At 42.2% G+C, this 13919-nt stretch overlaps 1 protein-coding gene across 1 annotated transcript in view; it reads left to right on the top strand.

Moving 5' to 3' along the window:
- The first annotated feature begins 324 nt into the window (after positions 1-324).
- The window catches only part of Magt1 (magnesium transporter 1), a 32768-nt gene continuing 19173 nt past the window's right edge, over positions 325-13919 (top strand). Inside the window, 2 exon segments of the mRNA XM_032889404.1 lie at positions 325-485; positions 13256-13425. Coding sequence (XP_032745295.1) covers positions 384-485; positions 13256-13425 — 272 coding nt within the window. The 5' untranslated portion in view covers positions 325-383.

Genomic DNA, 13919 nt, shown 5'->3' with positions numbered 1-13919 from the left:
TGATTCCATTTTTAAATGTACAAGCCATTTTGTGCCTCCAAAAAAAAAATTATTCAGAAACATTTCAAACCCGCGCATGTGTACTGAAAGTTCGCTGAGCGCTATATCTTTACGCGCACGAAAGGGGCGCTGCAGTCTTTTCAGCGGACCAATAAGAAAACTCCAGATTATCCTTTTCCTATTGGCTCCCAGAAACCAATCGGAAAAGAACTGGTTTTTTTAAGCGGGCGTCTGCTGCGTGTGACGTAATAAACGGGGTCGCGCGGCAGGGCTGAGCCGAGCCAATGGGGAGCCGCAAGGCCTTGGTTCGCCCGTTCTCACGCCCCACCCTCGGACCGTGCTGGAAGAAAGTTTCGCCCGGTCGCCGAGAGAGACGAGCGAACATGGCCTCGCCGAGGTGGCTCTGGTGTGTGTGTGCGACCGCAGCGGTCACACTGCTGCTCGTTTCCAAGGTTCCTTCGGCCTCTGCCCAAAGAAAGAAGGAGGTGAGGCGGCGCCTGCCACCGGCAGGGACTTTCTCAACTTGGGGCTAGAGAGGGTTCGCTCGCCCCTTCCCAGGGATCTGTGCTGGGCGTGACTTGGATTCCGCGGTTGGGAGGAAGTTGGCTTCACAAAAGCGGGAGCTGCAACTTCTTGTGTTGTAAGGTTTCGAATCCAAAAACAGGCTGGAGTAGGTGACCAGCTGGCTTCCAGCAGCTGGGGAATGTGCAGCTACAAGTTGTGACAGTCCTGGAGCTTGGACCTCTTTGGGTGTTGGGCTGGGGAGTTCGTTTTACTACCCAGAGGGTATAATAATACAAGCTTCTACTGTCGACCATGTGTAGCGCCCTCGGACGTGTGTAAGAGCTGTCTGTCATGTCAGTCCAGGAGTGGCAAAACTAGATGAGTGAAATGATGCCAGTTTCATGCCCGTTTTTCAAGCGTCCAGAATATGTAAAGCGTGCTCGCCTGTGTTCAGTGTTTGACCGACACGAATCACGAATGAGCAAACTAAACCCCCATCCCCCAATTTGTGGAACAGACAGTGTTTGAAATGTAGAAAACACAATGTTCGCATTCCTTCCTGTTTATTTTTTGTTCTGTTTTGTTTGAAGCATTCTCCCCTAATAGCTCATTCTAGCCTCGACCTCTTGACAATCCTGTGCCTTCCAAGTGCTGAGGTTACAGGTGTCCGGTGTGAGGTGTTTTTGTTTTTTTTTTTTTTTTTTTTGTACTTTAAGTTTTGCTGTTTGATCTGAACAGATAGATCTGCACTGTTTTTGAACATTTGTGACTTAGAACCATATATACTCATAGACTTTAAAAGACTAGTGATAATTATTTATATCCTCTAATTTAATAAGTATGGAATAGCAGCCCTAGGTTTACACAGTTAACAACTGTATTTAAAGTAAACTAAATCCATTGATTCTAATGCCGTGTCCTGTGCATTCTGAACTCCCTTTAGTATACAGAACCCATGAGTACATTTTTGAATTACCAGTTAAACATTGCAGCTATTAAGTTAATAAATAAACTAATTTCTGTATTTATCTGAGTATTTGAATTATTTCATAAGATTAAAAAGTAAGCTAAGCCTGGTAAGGTGGACATGCCTGTATTCAAAACACTGTAGTGAAAGAGGTTCAGGAATTCAGGGTCATCCTTGGCTACTAAGTGAGTTAGAGACTGGCCTGGGCTACATGAGACCCTATTTGAAAACAGCAACACTGAAAAACTAGCAAATGAAAACATTCAATTAGGGAAGTTGGCAAAGAGGAAAATAAAAATATACAATTATCAAAGATATAATCTAGTGAGCAGCCTTTTTGCAGGCCAAGAATTTAGCACAACTTTTCTAGATTTTTGAGTGTTTGCTGAATGTGTATGTGCTCACTGGCTTCCTGGAGGCCCAAAGAGGATATAGAGTCCCTAGAACTGTTGTTGAGGACAGTTGTGACCTGCCATGTGGAAACTAGGAACCAATCCTGGATGCTGTGCAAAAGAAGAGCTCTTGACTTAAGCAGTTTAGTGCCTGCTGTGGCTTTTTGGGAGAATCGCAAGCCATTCTTTGTAGACAGTAGTATGCAGAGCAAAATATTTGATTTTTGCCCTTAAAGTCCCATTTTTAAACCATATTCCTAAGTGTATGTATATGTTCAGGAAAAACTCAAATCTCTGTGACATGTGACAGTCCCTTAAGAGCTGCTCTCTCTAGGCATTTAGGAAAGTGCTTTTAGGTTTTGTCCTCTATATTTGTATTGTCTAAATGTCCACAATAATGACTTACATTTTGGCTTGAGAGAAGTTTCTTGGTACATATTTCAGGCTGGCTTTTGAAGTCCTTTGGGGTGACAGAATCACAGGGCAAAGTTTTGCTTGCCTTGAGTTTTAGGTCCTTCTGCCTCGGACTCTCCAGTACTAGAATTACAGGTGTCTGTCTGCCATTATTCCAGGATATTTAGTCTTTGTTTTTGTTTTTGTCAGCCTTTTTAAAGATTTTGTTTTATTTTTAAATAATTGAAACAATATTTTAGATACACGAGTGTTTACCTGAATGGTTAGATGTGCACCATGTGTGCAGCTGGTGTCTTTTAGAGGTCAGAAGAGAGCATCAGATCCCCTGGAACTCCAGTTACATGAACCACACTATATGAGTGCTAGGAACAGAACCTGGTGCCCTGCAAAATCAACTATTGCTCTTAACTGGCAAAACCATCTTTTGATAAGTTATTTTTATTTTGTGTGTGTGTGTGTGTGTGTGTGTGTGTGTGTGTGTGTGTGTGTGCCATTTGTGTGTAGGTGGAAGGCATTAGATTACCAGAAGCTGGAATTACAGGCTATTAAAAACTGACTGATGGGGAACCCGAAGGATTCTCTGGAAAGGTCTGGACTCTCTCTCTGGTCCATAAATTTTGTTTGTTTGTATGGAGGGATGGTCAAGTGCCACCATTCGTGCAGAAAGCCAAAAGATAAATTGCAGGCATAGGTTCTCTCCTCCCATATATGGTACCCAGGGTTTAAACTCAGGTCATGGGCTTGGTGATTAGCACTTTTTACCACCAGAGCCATCTCACTGGCCCCCATAATCTTTTAAATAAAAGGTGAGGCTCTTTGTTGTTTAACATTTTGAGACAAGGGTTCCTGAAACCAGCCTCAAAATCTTGGAAGAGCTGTGTATCAACGACTATGCAAGAGTAACAATTACTGTTGACAGAAGTCAGTGTTCCAGGCTGGGGATGTAGCTCAGTGGTGGAGTGCTTGCCTACAGTGCACAGGGCCCTGGTGACCGACCCATTTTTATGCTTGCAGAAGTGCTAACAAGGAAAACCTGAAAACCTTTAACCTCCTTTGTAAGTCTATACAAAGGGCTTCTCTAGCCTTTATATTCAACCAGCCTTGTATCAGCCCAAGCTTATTTTTCTTTTTTCAAAATATTATTCATTTATTTTATGTATACAAGTGCACTGTCACCATCTTCAGACACCCCAGAAGAGGGCATCAGATCCCATTACAGATGGTTGTGAGCCACCATGTGGTTGTGGGGAATTGAACTCAGGACCTCTGGAAGAACACTCAGTGCTCTTAACCTCTGAGCCATCTCTTTAGCCCCCCCCCTTCCCCAAAGCTTTTTAAAGTTCATGTTTTTGGATTTATTTATTTATTTGGAGGGTTGAAAAGATAGCTCAGTGGTGTATACTACTTCTGTAGAGGAACCTGATTTGATTCCCAGCACCCACGTCAGGCAGTTTACAGCCACTTGTAACTTCTGCAACAGGGAGTCTTCCTCCTCTGGCCTCTGTGGGCACCTGGTGCACATACATAACTCACATGCGCATACCTATACATAGAAATACATTCCCACAACTACAAGGAAATATTTATTTTATGCCTCTGAGTATTTTGCCTGCACGTATGCATGTGTGACATGTGCATGCAATGCCTACACTGTAGCTGTCTTCATTCACAACCAGAAGAGGGCATTGGATCCCATTACAGATGGTTGTGAGCCACCTTGTCATTGCTGGGAATTGAACTCAGGACCTCTGGGAGAACAGCCAGTGCTTTTTTTCCCCTCCATCTTTATTGAATAGGGTATTTCTTATTTACATTTCCATTGTTATTCCCCTTCTCGGTTTCGAGCCAACATCGCCCACCCCTACCCCTCCTCTTCTATATGGGATTCCCTCCCATCCTCCCCCATTACCACCCTCCCCCAACAATCCGTTCACTGGGGTTCAGTCTTGGCTTGGGACAAGGGCTTCCCCTTCCACTGGTGCTCTTACTAGGATATTCATTTGCTACCTATGAGGTCAGTGTCTAGGGTCAGCTTATGTATAGTCTTTAGTTAGTGGCTTAGTCCCTGGAAGCTCTGTTTGCTTGGCATTGTTGTTCATATGGTCTCGAGGCCCCCTTCAAGCTCTTTCCGATCCTTTCTCTGATTCCTTCAGCAGGGGTCGTTCTCACTTCAGTGGATTGCTGCTGGCATTAGCCTATGTGTTGCCTTATTCTGGGTGTGTCTCTCAGGAGAGATCTACATCTGGTTCTGCGGCCTGCACTTCTTTGCTTCATCCATCTTATCTAATTGGGTGGCTGTATATGTATATGGGCCACATGTGGGGCAGGCTCTGAATGGGTGTTCCTTCAGTCTCTGTTTTAATCTTTGCCTCTCTTTTCCCTGCCAAGGGTATTCTTATACCCCTTTTAAAGAAGGAGTGAAGCATTCACATTTTGATCATCCGTCTTGAGTTTCATTTGTTCTAGGCATCTAGGGTAATTCAAGCATTTGGGCTAATAGCCACTTATCAATGAGTGCATACCATGTGTGTTTTTCTGTGATTGGGTTACCTCACTCAGGATGATATTTTCCAGTTCCAACCATTTGTCTATGAATTTCATAAAGGCATTGTTTTTTTGATAGCTGAGTAATATTCCATTGTGTAGATGTACCACATTTTCTGTGTCCATTCCTCTGTTGAAGGGCATCTGGGTTCTTTCCAGCTTCTGGCTATTATAAATAAGGCTGCTATGAACATAGTGGAGTACGTGTCTTTTTATATGTTGGGGCATCTTTTGGGTATATGCCCAAGAGAGGTATAGCTGGGTCCTCAGGCAGTTCAATGTCCAATTTTCTGAGGAACCTCAGACTGATTTCAGAATGGTTGTACCAGTCTGCAATCCCACCAACAATGGAGGTGTTCCTCTTTCTCCGCATCCTGTAGCATCTGCTGTCACCTGATTTTTTTTTTTTTTATCTTAGCCATTCTCAAACAGGGCAGGAACCTTGAGGCAGGAGCAGATGCAGAGGACATGGAGGGGTGCTGCTTACTGGCTTCCTCTCTGTGTGCAGCCTGATTTCTTATAGAGCCAGGATCACCAGCCCAGGGATGCCACTATGTACAATGTGCTGGTCCCCTCCCCATCAATCACTAATGAAAAAACTGCCCTACAGCCTGCATTCACCGCAATATTATAGATGTGTTTTTCTCAAGCTCCCTCCTTTCTGAGCACTTTCCCTTGTGGCAAGCTGACATAAAGCTGACATAAAGCTAGCTAGCACAGCCACTATAAACAATCTTTGGAGTAAGCTGCTACCCCAGATTGAACCTAAGGCCTCAAGCTCACTGTCCTGGTCCTGACTGAATGTTGGGATTAAAGGCTATAACTACCTCTTTCCTCTCTCTTCCTTTTCAGTCCCCTCTTCCCTAGCCCTTTTCCTCTGTCTCCTTTTTCTTTTCAAACACAGGTTCTGGCCCAGAACTCAGTGATCTGCCTGCCTCTGCCTCCTGAGTGCCAGGATTAAAGGTATGCACCACCATGCCTGATGGTAGGGGGCATTTTCTTAATACTAACTGATTTTGAAGGGCCCAGCCCACTGTAAGCTGGGCTGGAGGTTCAGCATTCTATAAGAAAGCAGGCTGAGCCACCCATGGGAAGCAAGCCAGTAAGCAGCACTCCTCCATGGCCTCTGCATCAGCTCCTGCCTCAGGTTCCTGCCCTTTTTAAGTTCCTATCCTGACTTCCTTTGGTGACAAACAATAACTTGGAAGCAGCCTCACAGAAGTAAAAATCCTATGTAAGACAAAAAGGGATAAAAAATATGAAAAGGAATAGCTGCTGTGGTGGTTTGTATATGCTCAGCCCAGGGAGTGACACTATAAGGAGGCATGGCACTGTTGGAGTCATCCTGAGCTTGGGTTTTAAGATCCTCATCCTAACTGCCTGGAAGCCAGTATTCTGCTAGCAGCCTTCAGCTCAACCTATACTATGCCTGCCTGGATGCCACCATGCTCCTACCTTGATGATAATGGACTGAACCTCTGAACCTGTAGACCAGCCCCAATTAAGTGTTGTCCTTTTAAGAGTGTCTGTTCACAGCAGTAAAACCCTAAGACAATTGCAAAAGCGTATCAAAGCATGATAAAAATGGTTATAATATTGTTTGAGTGGCTCTCTTCCTGCTTCTTAGTTCTCAAAAATTTTTTAAAAAAATTCATTCTTTTTGTTTTTCAATACAGGGTATCTCTGTGTAACAGCCCTTGCTGTCCTGGAACTCGCTCTGTATGACAGGCTAGCCTTAAAGTTGTGGAGATCTGCCTGCCTCTGCCTCTACCTCCCTAGTGTTGCTATTAAAGGCTTACACCACTACCACCTGCCCTCAAAAAAAAATCAATGAATTTCTAAAAGGATTTCTTTAATCCAATCATATTGAGTTTTAGTAAATAGGTGGTCCGGTTTTCCTTTTTTAAAAAAGATTCATTCATTCATTCATTCATTCATTCATTCATTCTATATAAGTACATGGTAGCTATCTTCAGACACACCAGAAGAGGGCATCAGATCTCATTACAGATGGTTGTGAGCCATCATGTGGTTGCTGGGAATTGAACTCAGGACCTCTGGAAGAGCAGTCAGTGCTCCTAACCACTGAGCCATCTCTCCAGCCCACTGGTCCTGTTTTCATCATTAGTAGATTGGAAAAAATCCCTGTGATTTGGCTTTTTGTGAAAATTAAATGGGATGAGCTCAGTCCACAGATTCTGTAATACAATACTTGGAATGTAAATATATATGACTAGATTCTCTATGACTAGATAGTTGCCAATTGCTTTTTTTTTTTTTTTTCGTTGTTTGCTTTTGCAGTTTTGGGGCTCACACTCAGGTCCTTTCTCATGCTAGGCAAGCCTCTCCTACCAAGCTACATCTCCAAATCTTTAATTCATTTTTGTTTTTGTGTGTGTGTGTGTGTGTGTGTGTGTGTGTGTGTGTGTGTGTGTGTGTGTTTTGAGAAAGAATTGCGTACATCTTTAATGAGACAGACTGGAAAACTTTCAGATTCTGTAATATAATTTTGAAACATGACATAGGAATATCACAGATGTTACGTTAGAGAGACACCTCAGTGGTTAAGAGTACATACTGCTCTTGGAGAAAACCTGCGTTCAGTTCCCAGCACCCACATGGTATTTCACAACCATTTGTAACTTCTGCTCCAGGAGACCTGACAGCATCTTCTGACTTCCTTGGGCACCAGGCACATGTGTTGTGCACATACACACAGGCAGACAAAACACTCATACCCATAAACTAAATAAACTGGAAAAATAATTTTAAAAGAAATACCACAGATGCAAACTCTTGTAGTTCTGTAGATGGCATTTATTACAGAGCCGTAACAGTAACAAAAGAACTACAAAAAGTTGAGACAATCCTAGCTCCCCCACCCCCCCAAAAAAAAAGAAAATCAAAGAAACAGACAGTGATGGATTTTGGCTCTGTTTACAAAGTAGATAAACCAAGAATGGAGCAGATGGCAAAAGGATTGAAAATGCTCTCTTTTCTGCTCAGTCTGTCTCTTTCACTAATTATCTGTCAATTATGTTTCCAGATCTGTTCAGTTTCAGTTTTAATTGAAGGACAGAGTTGTAAGTGTATTGCTGAAGAGCAGTTAGATGAGTAGAAAGGCTAAAAATAAGATTTTTTAAAAATGAGTAATCCCTGGCCTACTAGAACAGAGATACAATTCAGGTTTTGAAGAAATTCAGACTGGTGATGCTTCTGAAATTCAAAATAACTTAAATGACAGAATTTGTTTTAGTTCTAACCACTAATAGAGTTCTGTATCTTTTTCTGATGAGGGAGATAGAGTGACAGAATTCCTGTCGGTTAAGCTTTAAGCTTCTTCTCTAGAGCTAGTGGAAATAAGTAAATGTGCCTGCATGTGATGTTGCATGCTTGTTACCACAGGGCGTGGCGCCAGAGAAGCAGCAGAATATCTAAGCTTAAGACTACCCTGGTCTGCACAGTAAAGTTTAAGGTTAGTCAGGGCTAGCTAATGGGAAAGAGAAAGCTAGCTGTCTGGGAGTGCAGGTCTGTAATCCCAACACTTGGGATTCTAGGGCAAGAAGATAGTGAGGTTGAAGCATGACTCGACTACATAAGAAGTCGAAGGCCAGATTGAGCTACAAAGGGAAAGTCAATCTCAAAACAGAAGAAAGAAAATAGAACCAAACCTTTCAATTTAAATTCAACAAAAGAGAAATTTTTGTGTACTTTTAAGATACTTTCATTTTGTCCCACTCTGCAGCCTAGAGCTTAGTATGTAGCTCAGGTTGCCCACATACTTGTAGGACTCCTCTGCCTCCACTGAGTAGTGGGGTTGCAGATGTAAGCCTCGCTTCCTTTTCCTTTAGACAGAGGCTTTTATTTTGTAGTCTAGTCTGGCCTTGAACTGTCATTCTTCCGGTCTCAGCCTCCCACATGTTGTAACAGGTGTGTGTCGTCTCACACAGCTTTAATTATTTTTAATTTTTTTATAAAAGCTAATAAAAAGCCACAGCATTAATTTCAATAGTCAGATGACAGAGGCAGGTGGATCTCAGTGAGTTCAAGACCAGCGTAGTCTACATAAGGAGTTCCAGGACAGCCGGGGCAGCATAGTGAAATCTTGTAAAACTAAAACAAACAAACCTATAGGGGCTGAGGGATGGCTGCTCAGCTCTTTTAGAGGTTGGTTCAGTTCCCAGGAATAACATGGCTGCTTACAACATCCACAATAGGGTCCGATGCCCTCTTCTGATGCTTCAGACAAAAGCACTCAAAACACATAAGAAAACCTTTTAAAGTATCCATTCCATGTAAGAATAGAAAAGAAGACAAATGTTTGAAAGAATTGTCTAAGAATTATTAAGATGTGGTAACATGACTTGAATCCCAGAGCTCAGGGGGCAGTGGCAGGTGAATATCTCGAGATTGAAGCCAGCCTGTTCTACAGTATGAGTTTTAGGATAGCCAAGGCTACACAGAGAAACCCTGTCTGGCAAAACAAAAAAAAAAGTGTGAGGCTAGAGAGATGGCTTATTGGTTAAGAGCACTTGTTCTTACAAAAGACCCAGGTTGGGTTCCTAACACCTACATGGTAGCTCATAACTTCCTTTAACTCCAGTTCTAGGGAATTCGATGCCTTCTTCTGACCTCTGAGTAGCAGGCACAGACATACGTGCCTGTAGATAAAACCCTCGTACACATAAAATTAAAAACATCTCATAAAAAGTTAAAAATAATTCTTATGGAGTTATAGTTCTGGGTTGGAGAGATGACTTAGTGGTGAATTAAGCATGTATCCTGCTATTTCAGAAAACCTGATTTTGGTTCCCAGGATCCATATCAGGCAGCTCAGAACTGCCTGTGACTTCAGTTCAGTATGGGCTCTAGACACCTGCACTGATGTATGTGTGCACCCCCCAACATACATATATGTACATAGTTAAAAGTAAAATATTTAAATCGTTTTTAAAAGAATGAAGATTATTTTAATGCTATTTTGATTACCTAGATTAGCACATCTTTCAACATTCCTGGGAAGATAAAGATGTACTTTCCTATAAAGGGTTATATTTTCCCTGTTTATTTGAAGTACTTAATGCTTATATAATTTTATTTGTTATACATGGAAATTTATATAACACATTATCCTTACTCATAAGAATTAGACAGACCTAGACCTCTCTGCACACAATGTAGCAGATGTGCAGCTTGGTCTTCATGTGGGTCCTAAACAATGACAATGACATGTGGGAGAGGGGGCTATCCCAAAACCTGCATATAGCTGGGTTACCTTGTCTGGCCTCAGTGGGAGTGGAAACACTTAGCCATGCAGAGACCTGAAGTGCCAGGGTAGGGTATACCCAGAGGGCCCCCACCTGCTTAGAGGAAAAGGGGAGATGAGGGAAGGATTATGGGAGTGGGTAATGAGGGGGAGGGTAGTGAGTGGGATGTAAAGTGAATAAGTAAAAACTAAATAATTTAAAATAGACTTTCATGGTTTAAAAAAAACTAGAATATAGGGGTTTTTTGTTTTTGTTTTTTGTTTTTTTGTTGAGTAAAGCATGGTGGTATCCACATGTAATCCCAGCACTTGGAGATAGAGGTAGGAGTACCACGTTCAAGGCTAGCCTCAACTATAGTTAGTTCCAGGCCAGACTGGAATACGTGAGACTCTATTCCAACAAATAACAACAACTAAACTGAGAACATAGACTTGTGGGTCTCAAACTTCAGTGTATTTAGAGCAGGGATTCTCAACCTGTGGGTCAAGGCCCCTATGGAATTTTATATCAGATATCCTGTATATCAGATACTTATATTCCAAATTATAAAAGCAAAATTATAGTTAGTAAGTGGCAGTGAAATCATTTTTTATGGTTGAGGGTCACTATAACATACATAAGGTGTTTGCTTTTATTTTTATTTATTTTATTTTATTTGTTTGTTTTTAGAAATGGTTTCTCTAAATAGCCCTGGCTGTCCTGGAAATTGCCCTATAGAACAGGCTGGCCTGGAACTCACAGAGATTTACCAGCCTCTGCCTTAAAAGTGCTAGGATTAAAGGCATGGGCCACTACCATCCAGCTCTTGCTATTTTTTAAGATGATGTCGCGTGTAAACCAGGCTAACCTTGAACTCATTTCTCTTTCTCCTGTACTACCACCCTCCCCTTAAATCTTGTAAAATACTGAATTTTAAGGATTGGGTTTTTTAAATGATTTTTTAAATATCTATTTATTTAATGAATATAAGCACACTGTAGCTGTCTTCAGACACACCAGAAGAGGACATCAGATCCCATTACAGATGGCTGTGAGCCACCATGTAGTTGCTGGGAATTGAACTCAGGACCTCTGGAAGAGCAGTCAGTGCTCCTAACCGCTGAGCCATTTCTTCAGCCCCGTTTAAATGATTTTTAAGGATAATTTTTGTTTGTTTTTTGAGACAGGATTTCTGTGTAACAGAGCCCTAGCCATCCTAGACTCACTTTGTAGACCAGTCTGGTCTCAAATCTGCCTGCCTGTGTGTAGGCACAGCCCTAAAGGATAATTTTTTGAAGAAACCTTGAGCAAGTTGTGATGGCTTACGCTTGCAATCCTAGGACCCTAGTACTCAGGTGGTTGTACGTTTCTGGCCAGTCTGAGCTGCATGGTAAGTGTTTTTAATATTTATTTTATTGATTTTCATGAGTGCTCTATCTGTGTGTATACCTGCATGCCACAAGAGAGCATCAGATCTCATAGATAGCTGTGAGCCACCATATGTTTGCTGGGAACTGAAATCAGGACCTTTCTAAGAGCAGCCGGTGCCCCCCCCCCCGGAGCTGGGGACCGAACTCAGGGCCTTGCACTTGTTAGGCAAGCGCTCTACCACTGAGCTAAATCCCCAACCTCGCAGCCAGTGCTGTTAATCTCTGAGCCATCTCTCCGCCCTGTAAGGTAAGATCTTATCTTAAAAGAAAAAGGTATCATCAGGACTAGCTCCATTTTTATAGGATTTCTTTCTAAAAGATTAATTCACTTTTATGTTTCTCTGTCTGAGTTTACACACATGTGTGTGTGTGTGTGTGTGTGTGTGTGTGTGTGTGTGTGTGTGTGTGTGTGTGTGTGTGTGTGTGTGTGTGTGTGTAAACATGTACAGGTGCCCCAAGAAGCCAGAGGGCATTGGATCCCTTGGAACTGGAATCATAGGAAGTTGTGAGCCACCACTCCAGCCCCTGAGATATTCTGTGTACCTCTGCTTGATGGACTTGGTCTAAGAAAGTTGCTTTGCGGGGGTTGGGGATTTGGCTCAGTGGTAGAGCGCTTGCCTAGGAAGCGCAAGGTTCTGGGTTGATCCCAGCAAAAAAAAAAAAAAAAGAAAAGAAAGTTGCTTTGCTAATGTAACTTTTTAAACATGTAGTTACTTATTTCATGTGTACAAGCACGCACATGCTATAATGGGAGCTCAGAGGACAAGGGAATTAGTTCTCTCCTCCCATATGGAATCAAACAAGAGTCACCCCACAGACCACACAAACACTGATCTCAGTTAGACAGGGATGGTTTATTGGACACACATCCTAAGACTGATCAGGGCTGTACCTCAGAATTCTGAGCTGAGGCTACAACCCTGGACGTTTCTCAGGGCCAACTTGTAAAGGAAAAAAGCACAATGAGCTCATGTGCAGGTTCAGGAAGTACTGCTCGGTCGTTGGCTCTGACTCAAGCTATTTTGACTAGCTGGACACAATGCTTCTACCTGACCTTGATTCTGACTGGTCCTAAGTGCAGCTTAAGGTTATCAAATTTCTTAACATCAACAAACTTCGGAACATACAGAACACAACAGGGTATGTGGTCAGTATGACCCTGCTATGAGTCACTTCTCTTTGTCAGTGACTGGCAGGCATGTTATAGCAATGTGAAAGAGCTGGTGGGCATGGAACAGAATGGCTACAGCTATGTTGGGGGTGTAGACCTTAACAAAACTCAGGTTGTCATTTGTAACTAACTTTTTGGTTTATTGTTTTTCTTGTTCCTGCTGCTGCATGGCTACTCTCCATTCACAACACTTCTTTTTGAAACAAGGTATCTCACTATGTAGGTTGCTTTAGGACTCTATATGTCCACCAGGCTGGCCTCAAACTCAGAGATCCACCTACCTCTGCTCCCAGGGGCTAAGACTAAGGCACGTGCTACCATGCCCAGCTATTTTTGTTGTTGCTTTAGGGATTGTTTTGGTAGGAATCCTAGACTGGCTTCAAACTTATGAGCTTGTTCCCACCTCCTAAATGTTGGGATAATAGGCATTTGCTTGCACACCTCTTGTTTTTGTTCTTGGTATTTGGAATTGGGGTCTTACTGTGTTGCCCAAGCTGTTCTTGAACTGTTGGGCTCAGGAGATCCTCTTATGTTAACTTCCCGTGTAACTGCAATTATAAACAAACTTCCCATTTTGTCTTTTGTAGATGGTGTTATCTGAGAAGGTTAGTCAGCTGATGGAATGGACCAGTAAAAGACCTGTAATAAGAATGAATGGAGACAAGTTCCGTCGCCTTGTTAAAGCTCCACCAAGAAATTACTCTGTTATTGTCATGTTTACTGCTCTCCAACTTCATAGACAGTGTGTCGTTTGCAAGTATGATCTTTCATCTCTACTTTGAAATGAAATAACGTAAATGGTTCTTTTTCTATCTCAGAAGAAGCAAACCTGTGTAGTGGGTTTGTTAATAGTAAAGTATATACCTTACTCAGGTATATAACAAACAGTACTACTGGTTTACAATCATTCTTGCTTGTGCATATTGGTAGAGGAGAGTGTACAGAACATTGTAGCTATCATGGATTATTTAAAAATCAACCACTATTTGAATTGGTAACCCATTTATATAACACTATACTAGTTGCATTGACCTATTTTTTTCATGTGCATACAAGCACACAGAAATGGGTGCATGTATACTATTGTGCACTTGAGGTCAGAGAACAACTTTCTGTCCTTTCTGTCCTTCCAACATAGATTCCAGGAATAGAATACAGGTCATCAGACTTGCACAGCAAGTATTTTCACCCAGTGAGTCTCTCCCTGCCCACTGTTAAGAGTACTTTCAGGCTGGGGATATAGCTCAGGAA

Source organism: Rattus rattus, chromosome X, assembly GCF_011064425.1.
Source record: "Rattus rattus isolate New Zealand chromosome X, Rrattus_CSIRO_v1, whole genome shotgun sequence".
In the NCBI taxonomy this organism is placed as follows: Eukaryota; Metazoa; Chordata; class Mammalia; order Rodentia; family Muridae; genus Rattus; species Rattus rattus.
The sequence above is the reverse complement of the archived record's forward strand: the minus strand, read 5'-3'. Positions and strand labels throughout refer to the sequence as shown.